Source organism: Schistocerca piceifrons, chromosome 1, assembly GCF_021461385.2.
Source record: "Schistocerca piceifrons isolate TAMUIC-IGC-003096 chromosome 1, iqSchPice1.1, whole genome shotgun sequence".
Taxonomy (NCBI): domain Eukaryota; kingdom Metazoa; phylum Arthropoda; class Insecta; order Orthoptera; family Acrididae; genus Schistocerca; species Schistocerca piceifrons.
The window spans coordinates 769,846,775-769,868,249 of record NC_060138.1 but is presented as its reverse complement, the minus strand read 5'-3'; the positions used below and the strand labels follow the sequence as shown (position 1 = coordinate 769,868,249).

General features: G+C 37.9%; 1 protein-coding gene across 2 annotated transcripts in view; it reads left to right on the top strand.

The window, feature by feature from the left end:
• LOC124788748 (centromere protein I-like) overlaps positions 1-18,764 on the top strand; it is a 358,748-nt gene extending 339,984 nt beyond the window's left edge. For both annotated transcript variants that reach the window (XM_047256033.1, XM_047256040.1), the window contains one exon: positions 17,783-18,764. In XM_047256033.1, coding sequence (XP_047111989.1) covers positions 17,783-17,845 — 63 coding nt within the window. In that variant the 3' untranslated portion in view covers positions 17,846-18,764. The remainder of the gene's footprint in view (positions 1-17,782) is intronic.
• The last annotated feature ends 2,711 nt before the right edge of the window (positions 18,765-21,475 follow it).

Genomic DNA, 21,475 nt, shown 5'->3' with positions numbered 1-21,475 from the left:
AAAGTGACATGAATTCAAATATCCCGGTTTCCAGCGACTATTTATACACTAGTTGCCCGAAAATGTTTCTCTCTGGTTTCCTCAAGTTACTCTTTGACTTTGTGGCGGGACTGTTTTGTAAACAGTGTGATATAAGAAAGTAGTTGTTGTTGAGTTATTTCGTATTTAGTGCTTCATTTTTCGCAGTGAAAATGCCTAGAGCTAAAGCAAAAGTATTTAAAAAGCGTGTGAACTGGCAAAAGAAAAGAAATAATGATTCATTAGCAAAGCAAAGCAGTTCATCATCATCATCACTGTTGGAAAATGTGAATCCACTTATTACTGATTTGCCGAACGAACTTACACCAAATGAAAACAGTGCTTCTCATAAAAAACTAAGAGATTTGGAAGAGAAATATAATTTACTTGATAGAGGGAATGAAGTTTTTGAACTCATTGATACGAATATATTGTGTGAAGCTCTTGAAAACAGTTTGTGCTGCAAAAAATGTCATGGAAACGTTTCTCTGAAAGTAGAATCCCATGTTGGCCTGGCTGCCCAGTTTAATTTAATATGCAGTGTTTGTAAATACAGCTGTAAGTTTCCAAGTTCGGTTTCAGTAACTGTAAATAATGGATACAAGAAAACTGAACTTTATAGTGTAAATATTAGGTTAGTTTATGGATTGCGAGCAATTGGTAAGGACAAAGCAGCTGGTGATATGCTATGTGGTGTTCTAAATCTTCCAAGTGCACCTTCAAAGTTTGAAGCTTACAATTATGTACTAGGATCTGCAGTTGAAGATGTAGCACAGAAGTCAATGCAGGTTGCTGTGGAAGAAGCAGTGGAAGAAAATGACGGCAGTCGTGACCTCACAGTGGCGTTTGATGGCACGTGGCAGAAAAGGGGCCACACCTCCAACAATGGTGTTGTAACAGCAACTAGTGTTGATACTGGCAAGGTTATTGATGTTGCAATAATGTCTAAATACTGTAGGTGCACAGGCAGGCTGAAAAATGAACACAGTGATGACTGTATTGCTAATTATTATGGTAGTAGTGGTGGCATGGAGGTTGCTGGGGTGAAGAAAATTTTTCATCGCTCTTCACAGTGGTATAATGTTCGCTATGTCAAATATCTGGGAGATGGTGACTCTAAAGCATTCAAAGAAGTTTTGGAAAGCAAACCATATGGGAACAGTGTAAATATAAGCAAACTTGAATGTATAGGACATGTGCAGAAGAGAATGGGTGCCAGGCTGAGAAGGTTAAAATCAGTTATGAAAGGGAAAAAACTAGATGATGGGAAAACCTTGGATGGCAGAGGAAGATTGACTGATTCCATAATAGACCACATTCAGAACTGCTATGGCCTTGCAATCAGGCAAAATACAGGCAATCTTGAAGAAATGAGGAGAGCTATATGGGCTTTATATTTCCACACCGCATCCACGGATGAGCATCCACAACATGGTTTGTGCCCCAAAGGTGAAAACAGATGGTGTAAATACAATAGGGGACTAACAACAGGAGAGAAATACATTCACCACCACAGTCTACCATCAGCCATCATGGCAGAAATAAAGCCCATTTTCAGAGATCTGGCTGACAGAAGTCTTCTGATGAAATGTCTTCACGGAAAAACGCAGAACCCCAACGAGTGCTTGAATAGTGTGATATGGCATCGTCTCCCAAAAACAGTGTTTATCGGAATTAATACACTACATTTTGGTGTGTATGATGCTGTGGCAACCTTCAATCTTGGAAATATAACTAAATGCCAGGTCCTTCAAAAGTTGGGTATGTGTGTTGGTTCCCGTACGGTACGTGCTATGTTCTTTTTAGATCAGCACAGACTAAGGCATGCTGATAATATAATCAAGACATTAGTGAAAAAAGCAAGACAGGTGCAGAGGGGTGCCAAAAGAAGACTTGAAGATGATTATGAAGACTGTGAAGGGGGTATTAGCTACGGATCAGGAATGTTTTAATCTTCTTTCTCCGTTTCCCGTAAGTTTACTTTTTACTTCATCTAGGAACATTATCTCAGGTACTGGTCAACCTAGAAGTCTGAAATTTTTATGACGTAGTGACATAGGTCCCTATTACATACTGAAACAACGATTTTTTAATTACTTGATTTACAAAAGACTTAGGGGTGATAGTCTAGTAAAAAGCGATGGAAAAAATTTACTTAAAAATAAATGTACAATATCTCTGTAAGAAAATACTTTGACAATAAACTGTTGTTTCAGTATTGTTGTAACATATGAATGCACATACAGTAAAATTTTTACCTCTCTGTCTCCAGTAGTTTGTGAGAAAATGTTCCCTATAGTAGGCATATATTAACATTGCGGGGATAGGTGATTCCGTATCCCCTTAATAAAGCATGAGGCTAGGCACTTCAAAGTGAAGAATTGTATTTACCAGAACCTATTTTTTTTCTCATGGACAGTTATATGTGGCTTTTTCATGCATTTGCACATTCAGGGATATTTATTTTTGTGCTAAAGACACCAAAAGCCAAGAAGTAAACAGTGATCACATTAGTAAACAATGATCACATTATACAGGGTGTATATGACCCAAGACAACCTGGAAATCCAGGAAAAACCTGGAATTTTTTCATCCAGAAGAAAACCGGGAAAAACCCGGGAATTTTTCAGACTTCCGGAAATTTTTCATTGTTTTAGCTCTCAGTTAAATTTTTGTAGTTTTGATTGGTAAGAATTGATACTCTAGCAAATAATGTTACTGTATCCTGCTACTGGAGAATGATACTGCAGCAATAAAATATAAACGAGAGGAAAAAAATAAAACTTTATTTGTGAAGGAAATGCGCCATTTACAATAACAAAACACCATGCACGCACAAGCGTCTGCAAACAGCAAAACTATGTCAGAGGCCTTAGGGAGAAGACTACGTAATACTTCGTAACAATAAACTGCTTCTATGAGCGTGACGTCACAACTGTTTACATTAGGTTCGTTTGACCAGTTGCCAGCGGACTCATGCTCTTGCACAGTTGATTCACGTATGAACAGTACCTTCTCCCGCTTCCTGCTACTTGAAGTGTGGCTGTTAGCTGTAGCAGCAAGCAGCCAGATGCAAATGAGAAAAATTTTTCTTTCGCGCCGTACCTGCCAGATTCGCGCATGCGCAGAATTGTCCGATCTGTAGTGGGGAGGGGGTTAATCTCCATGTGACTTGTGTTTGCGTTAAGTGATTTCACTGCTTGCTCTTCATTTATAGCTCCCATGTCAAATGAAAACAAAACTGATTTCTGTGTCTGGGAGCTATCGAGTGAATTAAAATACATTCACATAATTACAGATGGCAAAAATATTTTATTACTTTCAGTTTTCTGATTTTATTTTGTTTTCAAGGTATTAGCAGTCAAGCATTAATCACCTTGCAGAACAATGAAGTTATTTCTGTCAGTTTGCTAAAGAAATTTGGCTTTATTAATCTTTCCGCTGAGGCAATCAACTTTTTTGAAACGAAGTGTTTCATTCCACAGTATTGGCTAGTTCCAAGTGTTCACTGAATTTCAAATGAAGGTTTTCATCTTCTGCCATGTATGGCATTATGCCATAATAAAGAACCAAACACGAAATAGTACAGTACTGCTAATCTAAGAAAATTTATGTCCCAAAGACCACATTGAAAAGCTTAATATCAGATGGAACCTACTTAATTGTGAATTTGGAAAAAAACCAATGTGCACTTCAAACTGAATTATGCATTTTAGTATGGTTTACAAAATTCCAATGCTCTTGGAGTATCCTCTGATGTCCTGTTTCTTTTATGGCGTAATGTAAGCTCTCTTAGTGCTTTATACACACATGCAAGCTTCCTACACCACTGCAGCTGCACACACGCAAAAATACCTGTTTTCTGGTGCTCTCTGGTAACTGCTAAATTGAACCTATCTCTAATAGTCTCGGAATAGTATTGCGAATGGTGGCTTGAAAAGCGTTACTTTCAAAGTAAATTTTTTTTTTATCCAAGATGAATTATGTTACATGTGAGAAAGTGGAATGAATTTCTTAAATCACAGAGCATTTAAAAATGATCACTTTGAGGACCATCCACTTACAAGAATTTCAAGCCCAGAAGACCAAACATTTATGTCATTTTAAATTTACTGGCACATTTGTGTGATGTATCTTAAAGTATTGTAGCTTATTAATCTTCGAGACCAATATTATATGTTAAAGCTTAGCTTTTATTGGGCTATACTATGTACATTAATGTAAACCATTAACTTTTCCTCTTTGTGTGTTCGCATTACGTTACAGTGATCTTGCTATTGGCTGACTAGAACATATGTCCTATGCTCTGAATATCTGCTGTCATCAGCTGGAGAGATCACGTGGCATGAGATATGACTGGCTTACAGAAGGACATCCCAATCTCAATTTCAATGCTCCAGAAATTAACATGCTGTGTTTGGTGCAATTCGAATTTATACTTTCATAATACGAAAATATGCAGCATATTTGTTGCTGCATATCAAAGGTCTTTCCAAAACTTATCTCCCATGCCCCCCCTCCCGCCCGGGAAGCTATATGCCAGTGTATAAAATATTAACCATTCAAAGGATTGGTAAGTTTTACAGTTCCAAGGGAAAAATCTATGGAAAACCTACTGTCACGTAGCATGAAAAGGTGTATTTTCGCCCAGGAAAAAGTGTATTTTTAAACGGGATATCCGGGAATTTTTTTCCTTGTCTGCTTACACACCTTGTTATAGCTGCTAACATTGTTTTCAATGAATTTTGTAAAATAAATAAGTTTCAGACAAACATATTAACTTGACAAAGACAATATCTGCTTTTTAAATGGTTCACAATTAATCATATTGTTTATAATGATACTGATTTTTCACAATGAGACTAATGTTTGTTACTACTATTAATAATATTATATGTTTTATTAATAAATATTTGTATTTACTTATGGCTCAATTACTATATTACCTACAGGTGACTGATTATGATAGAGTGTGAATTATTCATGTGGGTCAGCTAGTTTATTTGTAGTTTTTCTTCACTTGTCAGTAATGTGTTGATCTCTCCTGGTTCTGTTATATCCAACTTGATATTTATTTCAGCAATAGCGTGTTCAACCTTAACACGCTGAGCCTCTAAATTTGTATTTATATTCGGAATTGGTTTTACTTATCTAACATGGCATTCAATTCATTCTGTAACTCATCATCCTGAGGCTTTAAGTCTGTCAGAGCCTACGTTATATTTTCCATACTCCTAGTCAGCACTGGCATATAATTAGAACAGTAACAGGTTTACAACTATTTTTCTTCAATTAACAACTGTTAAAAGCGTGTATAACTTAGCTTAAAAAAATGTTACACGTGTATTATCGACTTACACTACACAAAACACGCACTGTCACCAGACAACCAAAAAGCTTAAGCTGGCTTCAATACAGCTCACTTAACTTAGTTGAGCAGCTCACTGTGCTGATATGCTGATAATGAGATGATTTGCTGCATTCGGAGAAACCGGGTTGGTTTGGATTGGTGAGAAACTGCCATTGATACACCACTACTTGCTGTGTTGTTATGGAGACCCAAGAACACACTCATCATCTGTAGTAGCTGTTGGGTCAGTCTTTAGATTTGTAGTATTTATAATTTTCTGCCGACAACTTTGATTGTTACTCATCACAGAATTATTTCTTCTTAAATGCTTGACTTCCCATGTTTGTATGTAGTTACATAGTACTTCTTAACATGCTATTGTTTAGTTGGTTTTCAGTGATAACAACAATAACTTCCCAGTAAGCCTTGAATTAAAATTTCAATTTTTTCTTGATTAATTCCTGGCTTCAAGTTATTGTCAACATTCTTTACCAATTTGACACTGTTCCAGCATTAAATATTCTGGGTCCAGTAGTTTGAATTTGCAGCTGAGCTGTAGATAATTAATAGTATTTAGTTTGCTGAAGTTCTGGTTCATGACTCTGTAAATTTCTCGGACTTCTTTTCTTCTGCAATCTGGAATCATGCTGAAAGTGTGATGCTTTAATGTAACATCAAATTCTTGGAACTAAATTGCAGATTTTCTTCAAAGACATTCATCGTATATTCTTTGATAAAAATGTGACAAATTCTAATGCACAGAATTACGGTGCCCTCGCTAAAAGAATCTTGGCCCTTCTTGACCAATATCTGCAACCAATTGCCCAAAAACGTAGCCACCCACATTAAAGAGACCAACAACTTCCTGCACCAGTGCTCTACCATCCCAACACCCTTATCTCCTGGGTCACTTCTCGTCACTGTAGATGGAACCTCCTTGTATACCAGCATCTCTCATGCCCATGGCCTTGCTGCAATTGAACACTACCTCTCCCAATGCCCTGTGGATACCAAACACACCACTTCATTCAGCTACTCAGTTAAATCCTAACCCATAACCTCTTCACCTTTGAAGGGAAGGTATACAGTTAAACTCGTGGCACAGCCATAGGCACCCATATGGCACCCTCCTATGCCAACCCTAGTTTCCCAAAACCCCAAACCCCCTGGTGTGGTTCAGGTTTATTGATGACATCTTTATAACTTGGACCCAAGGCCAGGACACCTTATCCTCATTTGTCCACAATGTCAACACCCATCGTGCCACCTTCCTAGACGTCGATCTCCTCCTCTACACCTCTGTCCACATCAAACCCACCAACAATACCTGCACTTTGACAGCAGCCACTCCTTCCACACCAAAAAATCCCTCCCATACAGCCTGGCCAACCATGGTAGATGCACCTGCAGTGATGAAAACTCCCGCACTCAGTATGCTGAAGGCCTGACAAAGGCATTTGCGGACAGGTAGTATCCTCCAGGCCTAATACACAAACAGTTCTTCCAAGCAGTAACCCCACACACACCTGATCCTCACATCCACCCCAAGAACCAACTGCAAAGAAGCGGCCCTCATGTCACCCAGTACCAGGTCATCACTGAAAGCAGCCATGTCATACACCTGCTCTGCTGCAGCCACTGCACAGTGTTGTTCATTGGTATGACAGCCATCCAGCTGTCTATCAGAATGAATGAGCACCACCAAAGTGCTGCCAAAAACAAGGTGGACCACCCAGTGGCACAATATGCATTATTTCAATGGCTGCTTCACTTCCCGTCCCATCACGATGCTTCCCAAAACCACCAGCTTTTCTGAGCTGCATAGATGGGAGCTATCCTTACAGCACATCCTTCGCTCCTGTAACCTCCCTAGTCCAAACCTAATGTAACTCGCTGTCCCCTCACCCTCCATCCCCCACCCAAGTGTGTGTGTGTGTGTGTGTGTCTGTGTGTGTGTGTTTTCCTTAATCCGAGAACGTCACTATCTAATTCTCTCCAGATCTGACACAATCCTGTCATCAAATTTTACAGTCTTGTGCTGTTTCTTCACGAATCATTACCACCATTGTTACGCTGGGGGCATTTACTCCTGTGTATCCTCATTATTCCAGCCTAGGATGACAATGCATGGAGAGTGCACAGACATCCATGTAAGTATTGCACCTAGTGCACTTACTGCAGTTGCCGACCTGCCTTGAAGACACATAGTGTCCCTGCAGTATACATAACAGAACCGTACAACAGTTGCACTCTCCCATGTTAAATCATGATAGTGTTTATAGTTCACAAAGATTATTCATCAGTAAAATAGACATAGGTTTACACATCACTCATCTAGAGTGACATGTAATTTGGTATCAGTAAGCCTACAGTAGTTTGGTTTGTCTGTGTTCTGAATTTGGTAATATTTTGTATGAATTTACATACAGAATAATATGTGTTGCCACAAAGCTCTTTGTGTACAAATGAAAATGTTTCAAGTAGTTTTAAATAATTTTATTCACGCTTGTATACACTTTGTAGTTCCTCATAGATCTGTATGACAGTCAGTATTATTTATGTAATTTTGACAGGAAATTGTATACGAAGTGACTCATCAATATGAATTCTGTCACTGTGCGAGTAATACTGGTTCACTCTTGTGTATGCTTCTTGTCCCTGCTTGTGAAAAAAAACTGTTATGCAATTAATGACATCCCTCCTGTATGGACTACACTGGGGCCATTCTTTTGCTTCACCTACATATACAACAGTACAATTAATTTAAAGAACTATATATAAAGTGTAATATTAATGATGATACAAACATACTAACTGTGGGTCCAAGCTCAATTGTACCAGCCACAGCACAAATGGACATTCACAAACTCACTGACTTTGAACTATTTATCTTAATGGCACATAAACTCTAATTGTGCAGCTTCAAGCTAACTAATGCAACCAGCTAAAAATGGACATTAATGGTCAAATACTAAATGAAACACTTTGTGAAATTCCTTACAGTCAAGCTGGATAACAAGCAAAAATAGTCAACAATAGACATAACAATCAAGAAGCTAAGAGTATCATGTTCTGTTCTTGCATATATTCTAATGGTTTCAGCGACAAGAGAAGCGGCGCAAAACTGGATTGCAAACTTCACACTTCTCTTACTACAGTTGACTTACTTGAAATGTTTAGCCGATCCTCTTCTACGGATATGCGGCACTGTCAATCTCCACAACTTCTTTTTCGAAGAAAAATGCTGGTTAGAGGAAGTAAAAAAAAAAATTTCTCTCTCTCTCTCTCTCTCTCTCTCTCTCTCTCTCTCACACACACACACACACACACACACACACACACACACACACACTAGAAATAACTTGGTACCCTCATACTTTCAGTTCAGTTCAGGTACATTTTCATTTCCACAAGTTTCATATAAGCATACAGTCTCTTGCAAGTCAACTATGCCAATAACCATCAGATACTATTAACTATAATTATAATGTGGTGGGTTTAATAACCACCTGAAATTCAAGAACAGGTCTTGCTTCAAGCAAGACTAACACCAAGATTAAGTAAGAGCCCCTATATCATGTTTCAATTGTCTATAACAATAACAGTTATTCGACTGCCAAGGAATAATACGTAATTACTCCTTGCATCCTCCATACAGGTTCTATGGCATGAGCGGCAAACACTTGTCAGCGTCACTCGTCTGACGCAACTCTTGTCTTCCCATGATAAACGTCCATCCTGCGCACACAGACTTGTGTTGCACAGTAAATAGGCTCTCTCTCTCTCACACTTATCTTTAAAACATCATATGTTTGAGGCGGCAGAATGTCAAGTGATTCCAAAATTTATGTGGAAATTCTCGAATCACTACATATCCCCTTCCTTAGATCAAACATGCAATATTTTATACGTAATTACCATGTACATTAATATCGCATAGGATAACATTTCATTTTTCAACAGTACGTCTTTTTCTATCAATAAACATAAATACTCTTGTTCTTATTGCTTGGTCGTTCCTTTTTTCCAGTCTGCTACTAGTTATAAAATGTGAACCTTTCAATGCACGTTGGAGTTAGCTCTCTTTTTCCAATCGTAAATTTCAGGTGTCATGGACCCTTGAATATTTCATCCTTTGTTCTAATTCTCTGTATTACCTCTTTAGTACATAATGGCCTCATTACTTATAGTAGTCTGGAGGAACTCTGGACAAAATAAAATGTTCCTATTGACACTCAGAAAACATAATAATGGTTGTGAAATATAGAATTCAAACTTACCAGAATAATTCCTACAAAATGTGTGACTTCTGTCACGATACTGTCCTTTTCCCCTTTGATCAGCATCTATACCTTACACATGGGTTGACCCTATTAGTGTCTTTTCTCCTTCCGTTTCAGTAGGTACGCCGCTTTAAATTCCTATTCTCCTATGGTGCCCCTGTCTGACAGTATAGGTCAGCCTTTCTTAAATCTTCCTATCTGCCCTTTATATCCAATAAATGCTGGGTGCACCCTCCTTATCCTTTATGAGTAGGCCTCTAGATTCATTACTCAAGTATACATCTTTATGTGCACTACAATTAAATATCCTTTGGTAAAATTACAAAATTACAAAATCTATTTCACACTTAATACTTTATTTAGTACCCTAGAGTCCTCCTCCTACTTTTCAACTTTTATACTCTTGGTATGTACTCTACCTCTATACACTATTCATACAAATGTGTTTACTTGTGTTACAAGAGTCCCACTATCCTACCTGTCATCAAAATATTTGTCAGACTGACCTTCCTTAACAATTATCACAAACCCTTCCTCTCTGGCTTATGCTCTCCTTAATTACTCACGCTCCCTACTTAGGTATACTCGATGTAAAATAAGCATAGTTTTTACTTATGCACATAGGCACTACACACACACACACACACACACACACGTGTGTACGATGTAGAACTTAGCCGGCCACAATGGTAGAGCAGTTCTAGGCACTTCAGTCTGGAACCGCGCGACCGCTTTGGCCGCAGGTTCGAATCCTGCCTCGGGCATGGATGTGTGTGATGTCCTTAGGTTTAAGTAGTTCTAAGTTCTAGGGAACTGATGACCTCAGATGTTAAGTCCCATAGTGCTCAGAGCCATTTGAACCATTTGTAGAACTTATCGGAAACCACGGAAAATGAGAAGGACTTCTGCGATAGAAGTAGTTGAATATGGAAAGAGCGAAAGATGGATAGGTACTCAAATGAGAAGTAAGAAAGGAAAAAGTAGAAATGGTTGCTAAGATCGAAGAAGTGTAAGAAGATAGCCTCAAAGACAGGAAACCCTTCCCACCCCCCTACCCCCAGGATCCCTACCTCGTCGGTACTTGAGTCAAAAGCCGGAGGAGGTATGGTGTTAATTGTCTCTTACAGAACAGACATTCTCCTTCACCCTTGAGGTCCCCAAAGAAAAATCTTAGCAACATCTATGGAACAGCAAATGGTGAAAAATCAGTCACACTTGTTTGCGAGGGTCGTTTGGGAGGTGTGGTGTGTGTTCTGTTTAGCCATATTTGTACTTACACTACCCACCCCTCCAAAAACTAATAGAAACCCTCCCCTATAGATCACATCTCATAAAAGGTAAAATACATTCTGCATTACATATAAAATTATGTATCATATTATCACAATTATGTAATGATTCATACAAAATCACATTTTCTATTAATACAACATTCTTTGCATTTTATTAATCTGCACCAAGGTTTGCATAGATCAACTGGATAAGAGATTACTTTCAAAGAGCAGCTTAGGCAAAAATAGGACCTAACTATACGTGGAGAGCCTCGGCTGCTGTTGGTATTAAAATCGGGACCACCACTGACTAGAGTGGAGCATAAAGGTGACTTAAAGGGCACAATCCTCTAACAACCGAGGACGACTTCTCCTAATGGTGGCTGATAGAACAGTATAAGAAGTAGAGTGATAGCGTAAGAAGTAGGGGGATAGTGTAAGAAGTTGGGGTAATTCAGTGCAGGAAAGTTTTATTGCAGAAGAAACACCGAAAACAACTAGGGATCCAATGGCCGTCGCTCCGCCCATCAACACAGAACATTAATATCCCTGGGAGACGGATGTGACTCCGCCCAGATTCCATGGATCTGACCTTAACCTCACTTGAGCAAGTGCAAACCAGTACTTCTTGTTAAATTTTGTGTGAAAGTCTCCCCACGACAAAACAATCACCACTTCACTCAGTAACACAACATTAGTCAAAGTTATTCTATTTTCTATTCCATCCTTGATAAATTTGAATTCTTCCAACAAGTGGTCCATAACCTTACCAGCATCATTACGTTCGGGAAAAGCAACCATCCAAATGTTTCCGGAGATTATACGTTTGGTTACTTCTCGATCTTTAATTAGTTCAAATGTTTCTGCAAAACTACTTACATTTAAAATGTCAAAGTTGACTATTTTTTCTTTAAAAGTTCATCCTGTATTATCTACTCATGAACTAACAACGTGTGTAGTAACATCTGGGATTTTCGACTGAATAATCATTATTACTTCCTTAGCTCAATCTGTGCTCTCTTTCAAAGTATTCATTTCCCGTCTTACAGAACTGTGTGAAACAATTTCCCTGGATGAAACTTCCTGGCAGATTAAAACTGTGTGCTGGACCGAGACTTGAACTCGGGACCTTTGCCTTTCGCGGGCAAGTGCTCTACCATCTGAACTACCCAAGCACGACTCACGCCCCGTCCTCATAGCTTCACTTCTGCCAGTATCTCGTCTCCTACCTTCCAAATTTCACAGAATCTCTCCTCCAAACCTTGCAGAACTAGCACTCCTGGAAGAAAGGATATTGCGGAGACATAGCTTAGCCACAGCCTGGGGGATGTTTCCAGAATGAAATTTTCACTCTGCAGCAGAGTGTACGCTAATATGAAACTGCTTGGGTAGCTCAGTTGGTAGAGCACTTGCCCACAAAAGGCAAAGGTCCCGAGTTCGAGTCTCTGTCTGGTACACACTTTCAATCTGCCAGGAAGTTTCATATCAGCGCACACTCCGATGCAGAGTGATAATCCCGTTCAGGAATTTCCCTGCCTTGTTACTAATGGTTGCTATGGCAACTCACAATATCTTTTTATCTTGAGTTCGTTTGAAAATTCCTCTTTCTTCGACTCCTGATCACGCTTATTTTGTACTACATTTTCACTCCCTGTTGTCTTATGGAATGATGTTCTAGGGTGGTAAGGATATTGGATAAAGTAGATAGCCACACATTTTTCAAAGACCTCTTCACAGTAGTTAGAATTGATACACTCATTTCCTTGCAGTTTACCCCATATTATTTGTTGTTAGTGATTATAATAATCTATTTTTGATGCATAATTTTGTTGGAAAATTCTGTTAGTATGTAAATAGTTTAGGAGTAAAGGAGACCACTCACCAAAAAGCAGAAGCGTTGAGTAGTCAAGAGGCACACACAAAAAGAAAGAAAACTTGCTAGCTTTCGGAGTAACCCTTTCTCAAGGTGGAGGAAACACACACACACACACACACACACACACACACACACACACAGAGAGAGAGAGAGAGAGAGAGAGAGAGAGAGAGAGAGAGAGAGAGAGAGAGAGAGAGTCACAGCTCTGCATGGTGTCAGCTGGGCACACAATGGTAGTGCTGCAATTAAGCAAAGGGAATAGTGTAGGGTGGATAAAGTGAGTGAGAGGCAGGGAGAGGGATGGGGCTGGTAGCTAGCGGCTCAAGGGATGCAGCTGGTTTGCTGGCTAAGAATGCGGGAGAGGGGAGTAGCAGCTGCACGGGCTAGGCATGTGATGCACAATTGTCAGAGCCAGTGGGCAGCAGAACATGGTGAAGGTGATCATTCAATATCATCCTGGAGTGAGACAGTTGAACCTTATCCTTCATCAGGCCTTCTATATCCTTTCTCATGCCGTGAAATGATGGGCATGCTATCCAAGATCCTTTCTGCCCCTTGTAAAGTGATGTTCCATCACCCAATGAACCTACATGACATCCTAATTCTTACCAGTCCCACTCCTTGCCTGTTGCCTCACGGACCGTATTCCTGTATAAGACCAAGGTCCAAGACCTGCCCAATCCACCGACCCAGCTCCTTCTACCTTAGTCCTGCACAGGTTTATCCCACCCCATCAGAGGCCGGCCCACATGTGAAAGCTGCAATGCTATACACAATCTCAGCTACAAACACTGCACAGCTTTTTATGTCAGTATGACTAGCAACCAGCTGTCTACCAGGATGAATGGCCACTGCCAAACTGTTGCCAGTAACAATGTTGACCACTTGGTGTCCTTTGTTTTGTTTTATTTTGGCTTGTGTGATGAAGAGACTATACATATGTATTACAAGGTAAAACAAATTACTCATTACAAATTAAGGGAAAAGAAAATTTAATTCTAATGGCAGACTGGATTTTAATAATAGGAATAGAAGACAGGAAAATTGGAGGAGAATATGAACTCTGGGAAGGAAGAAAAGAGGAAGCCCCTGAGAGAATTTTGCACAAAGCACAATTTGATTTAAGAATTATGAAAGTAAGCTGTGTATGTGGAAGAGCCCTAGGGCATCACAAGATTTCAAACAAATTATATAATAGTTACATATAGATTTTAAAATCAGGCTGTAAACTGCCAGATATTTGTAGGAGCATATGTGGACTGTGACCATAATTTAGTAATTATGTACTGCAGATTAAAACTGAAGAAATTGCAGAAAGATAGGAAATTATGAAGATAGGACCTTGATAAGTTGAAAGATTCAGATATTGTTGGCACTTTCATAGGAGAGAAGCTGCTGCAGCTGCGGAGGAATAATGATAGTGTGTCTAACCGTTGAGTCCAGATTGTGAAGATATCTTCAATGAACCTGACTGAGATAAGGCATTTAGAATCTTGAGTGGCTGGGAAGGCTTTGTCCAGATCACTCATAAGTGGTTGGCATATAAAAGGGCCATACAAGCACATATGGCCAAGCCATGGATTTGTTAAACAAGCTAATATATGAGGGTGTCATGTGTGCCCCTGGCTATAACACAATAGTCTCCCCACTTCTTCCAAAGTGATATTCTGCCTTCCACCTAATCTAAAAGATATTCTTGTCCATTTCAGATCATACCTATTCTATGCAACCAAACAGCACGTTCTGTTTCAGTCATGTCACACGTTTATCCTAAATTGTCCCAAGGTGGGTTGTGTGTGGAAGCAATCATGTACCGACACTGCTGTAACTTCTGCATGGCCTTTTCTGTGGGCATGACCACCAACAAATAGTCTACTCAAATGAATAGCCACCACAAAGCTGTTGTTCTTAAATGCACATAATCTAGACATTGATGGCTCCAGTATGTGCAGGTATCAATATATCTGACTGTACATGGAGTGCATAGGGGCCTGAAGATGGCATTATTAAGATGCCAAAACTGGTTGTCTAAATAAAATAGTGCCTGAAAATGTGTCTCTGTTTGATGATTTTCCTTGGTAAATAAAACCATGGTTTAGAGGAAATACTATTTCTTTCATGTGTTAATTGTGCATTATTGTATTGATATATTGATTTTCAGGCCTACTTTCAAAATTGCTCTATTGAGTTTGTAAGTTTATCTGCACTAGAGGTAAACTGTACAGTGTCATCAAACAACATAGGCTGTTTAGATACTGACACACATAATTTCTTCATTTTTGTATTTAAAGATTCTGATAATGTATTGTAGGACAATTGAGAATAGATTTGGTGACAAGTAACTTCCCTGTGTGACTATTTCCAATTCTGAAAAACTCACTATCCTGAAGATGCCTAATCAAAAGTATAGCATTACCATGTACAGTGTGTCCCAGGAGGAATGGTCAGTATTCAGCATTATGATGGGAACAAGCATTAGAAGCAGAATAGTGTACTAAACAAGTGCTCATAGCTCTTGAGGTATGCATTTCAGAGCCCATGTTTACTAGACAATTTTTTTTTCTTGTTTTGGTCCATGTTAGTGTCTTCCAAAAGATGGAAAGCAAAGATCTTGGAGTAGAAGATATTTGTTTCAAGAGAAAGAAATGTCAACAGCTCTTAAGGCACACCTTTTAGAGCCCATGTTTTCTAGATCTTTTTGCTTCGAGTAATCATTCCTGTCATATCCCTGAATACTGACCATTCCTCCTGGCACACTTTGTATATTCTTTAGTTACCTTGCTTCTCAAAGATGGTCAGTACAGATTTTGTTGAAACTGAGTCAAAAGCTTTCTCAAAGTATATGAACTCTATAAAATGGTAATGATCTTTAATTTGATCCATAACTTGTAAATGGCCTATTGGGCAGAACTTGCTTTTTAAACCAGCTTGTTTCTTTTCCCAATTAAAATCTAAGGTTTGTTATTGATAATAATTGTAGTCAAGATCTTGTACAATACAAACAGAATGCTGTTGGATCTATAAAGCTGCCTCCCCCCATTTGTGAAGGAAAATAGTTACACATCTGAAGGGCACAACTGTACTAAAAGAAGGGATAAACTGATACGGCCCATTTTCAGTCATCAAGGAATAGTTAATTTGGTAATTAAGGATAGTGTAGGGGTATAAAAATTGCAAAGGGAGACCAAGGCTTGAATATAGTATCTATGTTCAGATGGGTGTTCGTTGCAATATTTTCACAGAGATAAAGAAATTTTCCTAGGATACACTGGCATGAAGAGCTGCATCAGATTGAGGACTGCAACAATATACAGTACGTGTGTATTTTCATGGGCACTGAATATTAAAGGTATTTTTCCTAATTTCAGTACAAATTAACACTCTGCAAACTTTCTCATAATACCACGCTGCAATTAAACAATGACCATAACATGATAAGAGCCCTTTTTGAAATGGTCTGTTGTTGTTATTGAAGTTATTAATATTAACAATAACAGTGGCTGTTTAAAGCTTATTCTTTAGAGGGTTCATCATATGTTGGTAGATTGTCACATAGTGGCCTGATTTGCTAAAGGATGATAATAGGTAAAGCCATTGTTTGCTGTCAAAGTTCTCCAACTTTGAATTAGTTTATTGTGCTTCAGAATTTAAATATTATGATCTCAAAGCTCTAAAAAAGGTTTTGTCATTTCATATAGTGGTGTATAAAAACTACATTGTTTCAATTCATGATTACAGAACTATGAATATTGTGTCACTATGTAAATCTTCTGTATTAATGTTACTTATTCAACAAAAATGTTGATGATCATCGTCTTTCAATCCTTAGACTATATCTGCAATATAAGAAAAAATAGATTGCTACTGACCATAAAGATGACACACAGAGTTGGAGACAGCCACAACTAAAAGACACTTACACATTATCTTTCGGCCACAGCCTTCATCAAAATAGGAAAGACGACACATTCATTCACGCATGCAAGCACACCTCAGGCATACATGACCGCCATCTCCAGCAGCTCGGACCAGAATGCAATTCGCACATAGAAAGGGAGCAGCAATCCAACCTAGAGTTCCCATTGTTAGATTACATTTAGTTTGTTTTGTCAGTGGAAATGTTTTACTATAATAATTCAAATTTTATGCAATAACATTGTTAGTACAGACTTCTTAAACTCTTTAATTTTGAGTGGGAGAAACCTGGAAATTAATAGAAATATTTTGATGGAGTAAAAACACCATCCTGCATATGCCAATGATACTTAGCATTCAAATATTTTGTCAGTGAGATTCCCAAAACCTGTTTTGTAGAGTGGCCAAGTTAAGAGGCTTAGGTAACCATGTTGTAGCTTTTAATTTTGAGGCAGTACACTGTAAACCATTGGCTGCTGAGTTACTATTCTCTGCTACCAGCTTTAACATTTTGTCAGTTTGTGATGAACTATTTATCTACCTTCTTCCACGTTTATTTTTGTGCTTTCTGGTATTTTCCTCTGTTTTTTTTTCTAATCTATTGTATTAATCCCCTTTCTTCTGCTACCTTTTAACAGACTATACAACTGTGAGAGCACTTCATCCTGACCTTGACATTTGTAGAAATATTTTGATGGAATAAAACATCATCTTGATGTGATAATGATATTTAAGATTATTATTTAGATTCCCTACTTTTACTTCGAATTATGCACACACAAAACATGTTGGAGACTAAAGAAGGGGCAGCTGCCACTCACCACTATCCCATATTTTGCTTACGAATTCTTCAATGTGCAGTCATTTCAATGCAAATTTTCCACTACAAAATCAAGAAACTGATTTATGACTTAAAAAGTTGTCTCATACTTTTCTGATTGCACCTGAATGCTTGACACTAACCTCCTAAATCAATTGATGTTGTTACAGTTTTAATGACTGTAGCTTAAACCCCAAACTTAATATACTCTTCTTGTATGTCTCACATGGCTGTTTTATATGCTTACAGGATGATTTGTCTACATTACGGAATCACTTGCCTTATGTATACAATTACTTAATGAAGCCATAGGAAAAGTTTGTCTTCATACAAGCTGCTTTTATTGAAGAGTCACATCTGTGTGGAGCCCAGAATGTGCTTGTGACTGACATGCATTTGTGCATGCAACTTCTGCAATACTGTTGTATGCTACATTAGTGTGTTTGTGTAAGACAATCATGTGAAAAAGACATGCTGCAATAATGAATTATGCTTTGGAAAATATCATCTTGGGACTATATATGATAGTGGTTTCACATAAATATTTAATAGTTGACAAAGTTAAGAACATCGTTTTAATCTAAAATTGTAACTGCAAAAATGACCAATATGGTTACTTTACTTCAAGTAATATTTATTCATGTGCATATGAGGCTATGAAACTTGGCTTGTCCCATCTTATACTCTTGTGATGATGATGTGTTCTGTATTAGTGTGGTATAGGATTCATTTTTGTAGACAGTCATGTGAAAAAAGGTCTGTTAACTACATGGAAATATTACTTTAATTACCTGACTGTTTTGCAACTGTCATTTGGATTCCATGTGGATAGAGCTTTTACATAAAATACTCAGTAGTTGACAATGTTAAGCTCATGATTTTAAATTAAAATTTTTATCTACAGAGTAAAATTTATTCATGTACATACGAGATGAACTAAGTAAGCTTGTCATGTCCTGTTTTATACTTGCTTCATAATCAGCGATTTCATTTACCTAAAATGTGTCGTTTCTTATTTTTGCTACAAATTTAATAATTTTATAGGCATTGTGAAGTGAAAATATTTTATAAAGCACTTGCAAATTAATGTTGTCAATGTAAAATAGCTTGTTGGATTTATAACGTGTGATCAGTGGATGTTTAAATAGAAATCCTAGAAAAGTGAATGACACTGCTGTACCGAAGGCTCGTAATAAGACAATCCAATAAAAACTATTTCAATACTGTAAAATTTAGTTAAGTATGTTAAGCTGCATCAAACCAGTCTCAGGACTGAAGACCACAACAACAACAACATGTTATTAACAAGATATTACGTGTTGCAAGGTTTGTTACTCAGTTCAATGATTGACATGGCATTCTGTTTGTCCAAAGCACATGTTGTATCTTTGAGAGCTTGTTACTGTTGATAAAATAGCTATTATGTAGCTGAAAGTTTGAAACATCATCAAGACCATTTAATGTGTGTGTGTGTGTGTGTGTGTGTGTGTGTGTGTGTGTGTGTGTGTTTTACCAACAGCCCTAATACATTTTCTTACTTATGACAGATCAATAAAGACTGTACATTTTCCTAGTACTGTAGTTTTTCATAGTAGTCAACAGCATGTGTAAAATTGTTACAAAAATTCTCAAAGATTAAATATTATGCATACAAAACTAAGCTTACTTTATAACTAAAACTTAATCAGTTATTCCAGAAAACTAGTGCTCCCAACAAAATTGTTCAGTTATAACTAAACTGCAACACTGACTAGCGAATTACAAAATGCAATACAAGGTTAAATCGTTAGTTATAAATTATCCTGACTCCACAACTGTTCAAGGAACCTCTGCTGTTCCTTTTAAAGGACCATACTGACCTAGGCATGGGGGATTCAACATACTACTTGCCTGGTGTCTCAAGTTCTTTATACAGTCTATTTTTTCCTCTATATTCCTACACTATCATCAATATAACTAACATGCATCGCACTGTAGCTAAAGAATTAATTCATCTATTACTTATTGTAACATCCCTGCTGTCTATCAATAAACACATTAACACTGTGGAGACCAGTCCCAAGCATAACTGGGGCCGCAACTTTGTGTCAAAAAAGACCACGCCCAAGTATAAGTCAGCTGTAGTTTTCTTGACGCGCAAGCCGTCTGTTGCTCAAAAACTGGACTCATTGCATATAAGAACTATGTATGGACGTTTCGCTGCTTGTCCCTTGACTGATGATGCTTTATGTTGTCAGTTTCTAGAATTATTTCAAAAGATATGTTGGCGAATGTAATAGCTGCTGTCGCTAATGGCTAAGGTTGTATGATTGTATTGACAGAATTTAGTGTGTGTACTCATTAGGTTTCACAGTTTGCTGTAGTTCTGCTATAATTACATCATGTTTGTTGCATGAGCAAGAAATTTTGGAAGGTCGAGAAAGAGAAAATTCTCAATCACTTTTTTCTTGAGAGGATAATTATCCTCATTGTCGTCATTATTTTAAAATTTGTAGTACATCAAAAAATTAGAATAAATATGAAAAATAAATCTGGATTCTTGGTCCTTATTTAGCATGTATTACTCTTAAAGATACATCAATTACATATGTGCCAATAATGCTTTAAAGAAAAGCATAAATGGCTGATTTCCTAGACCTGATATTCTTTAATGAGCTGGACTCCAAAGTCATAATTATAGGCTTTAAAATTTGTTCAGCATTAATCAGCTATAAATTATTGGTCCTAAATATATGACGGATCTTAAAGAAAAAGAGGTTGATTCAAAAGTCACGTAACGCAAGACAACTCCATTATTTTTGCAGATATCGAAGAAACAAAACGGCAAAATTGTTGGAAATACACTGTTTTAAATATTGAGCTTAACTCTTATGACTTAAGACTTACCACTCAGGCTCATTATTAGGTAACTTTATTAGTCCGTTTGAAAGCACAAACTAAACCAAACAAAATGACTGTCAATATTGCAAGCATCACTTGGCACATCCGAATAAAGTTCACAAAACTCGCACAGTTTACATAACGCCGTCCTCTGATGTTTTCCTGCAGTGTTCGGGTGATGTTTCTGTACATTACAGATTCGAGATGGCCCCTGAAGAAAAAGTCAGGTGGTGTCAAATCTGACATCATAGATGGCCATTCTACTGGATCCCATCAACCTACCCAACACGCAGGTATAACTTCATTCAGCGATTTATGAGTTGTTTGTGCAAAATATGATGGTGCTCCAACATGCTGAAAGAAAAACCCCTGTCATTTTGCTGAGGTAGATTGTCCAAACAGGGCAGGAATGTTATCTTGAGATGCTCTCTGTACAGTTCAGCAGTCAGCTGGTAACTTTATTAGTCTGGATCTCCAGGCAGGGACTACTCAGGACGACATCGTTATCAGGAGAAACAAAACTGGTGTACTACGGATCGTAGCATGGAATGTCAGATCCCTTAATTGGGCATGTAGGTTAGAATATTTAAAAAAGGGAAAAGGATAGTTTAAAGTTAGATAAAATGGGAATTAGTGAAGTTCCGTGGCAGGAGGAGCAAGACTTCTGGTCAGATGAATACAGGGTTATAAATACAAAATCAAATAACGGTTACGCAGGAGTGGGTTTAATAATGAATAAAAAAATAGGAGTGTGGGTAAGCTACTACAAACAGCATAGTCAGCGCATTATTGTGGCTAAGCCAGACATGAAGCCCACACCTACCACAGTAGTACAAGTTTATATGCCAAGTAACTCCGCAGATGACGAAGAGATTGATGAAATGCATGATGAGATAAAAGAAATTATTCAGATAGTGAAGGGAGACAAAAATTTAATAGTCATTGGTGACTGGAATTCGATAGTAGGAAAAGGAAGAGAAGGAAACGTAGTAGATGAATCTGGAATGGGGGTAAGGAATGAAAGAGGAAGCTGCCTGGTAGAATTTTGCACAGAGCATAACT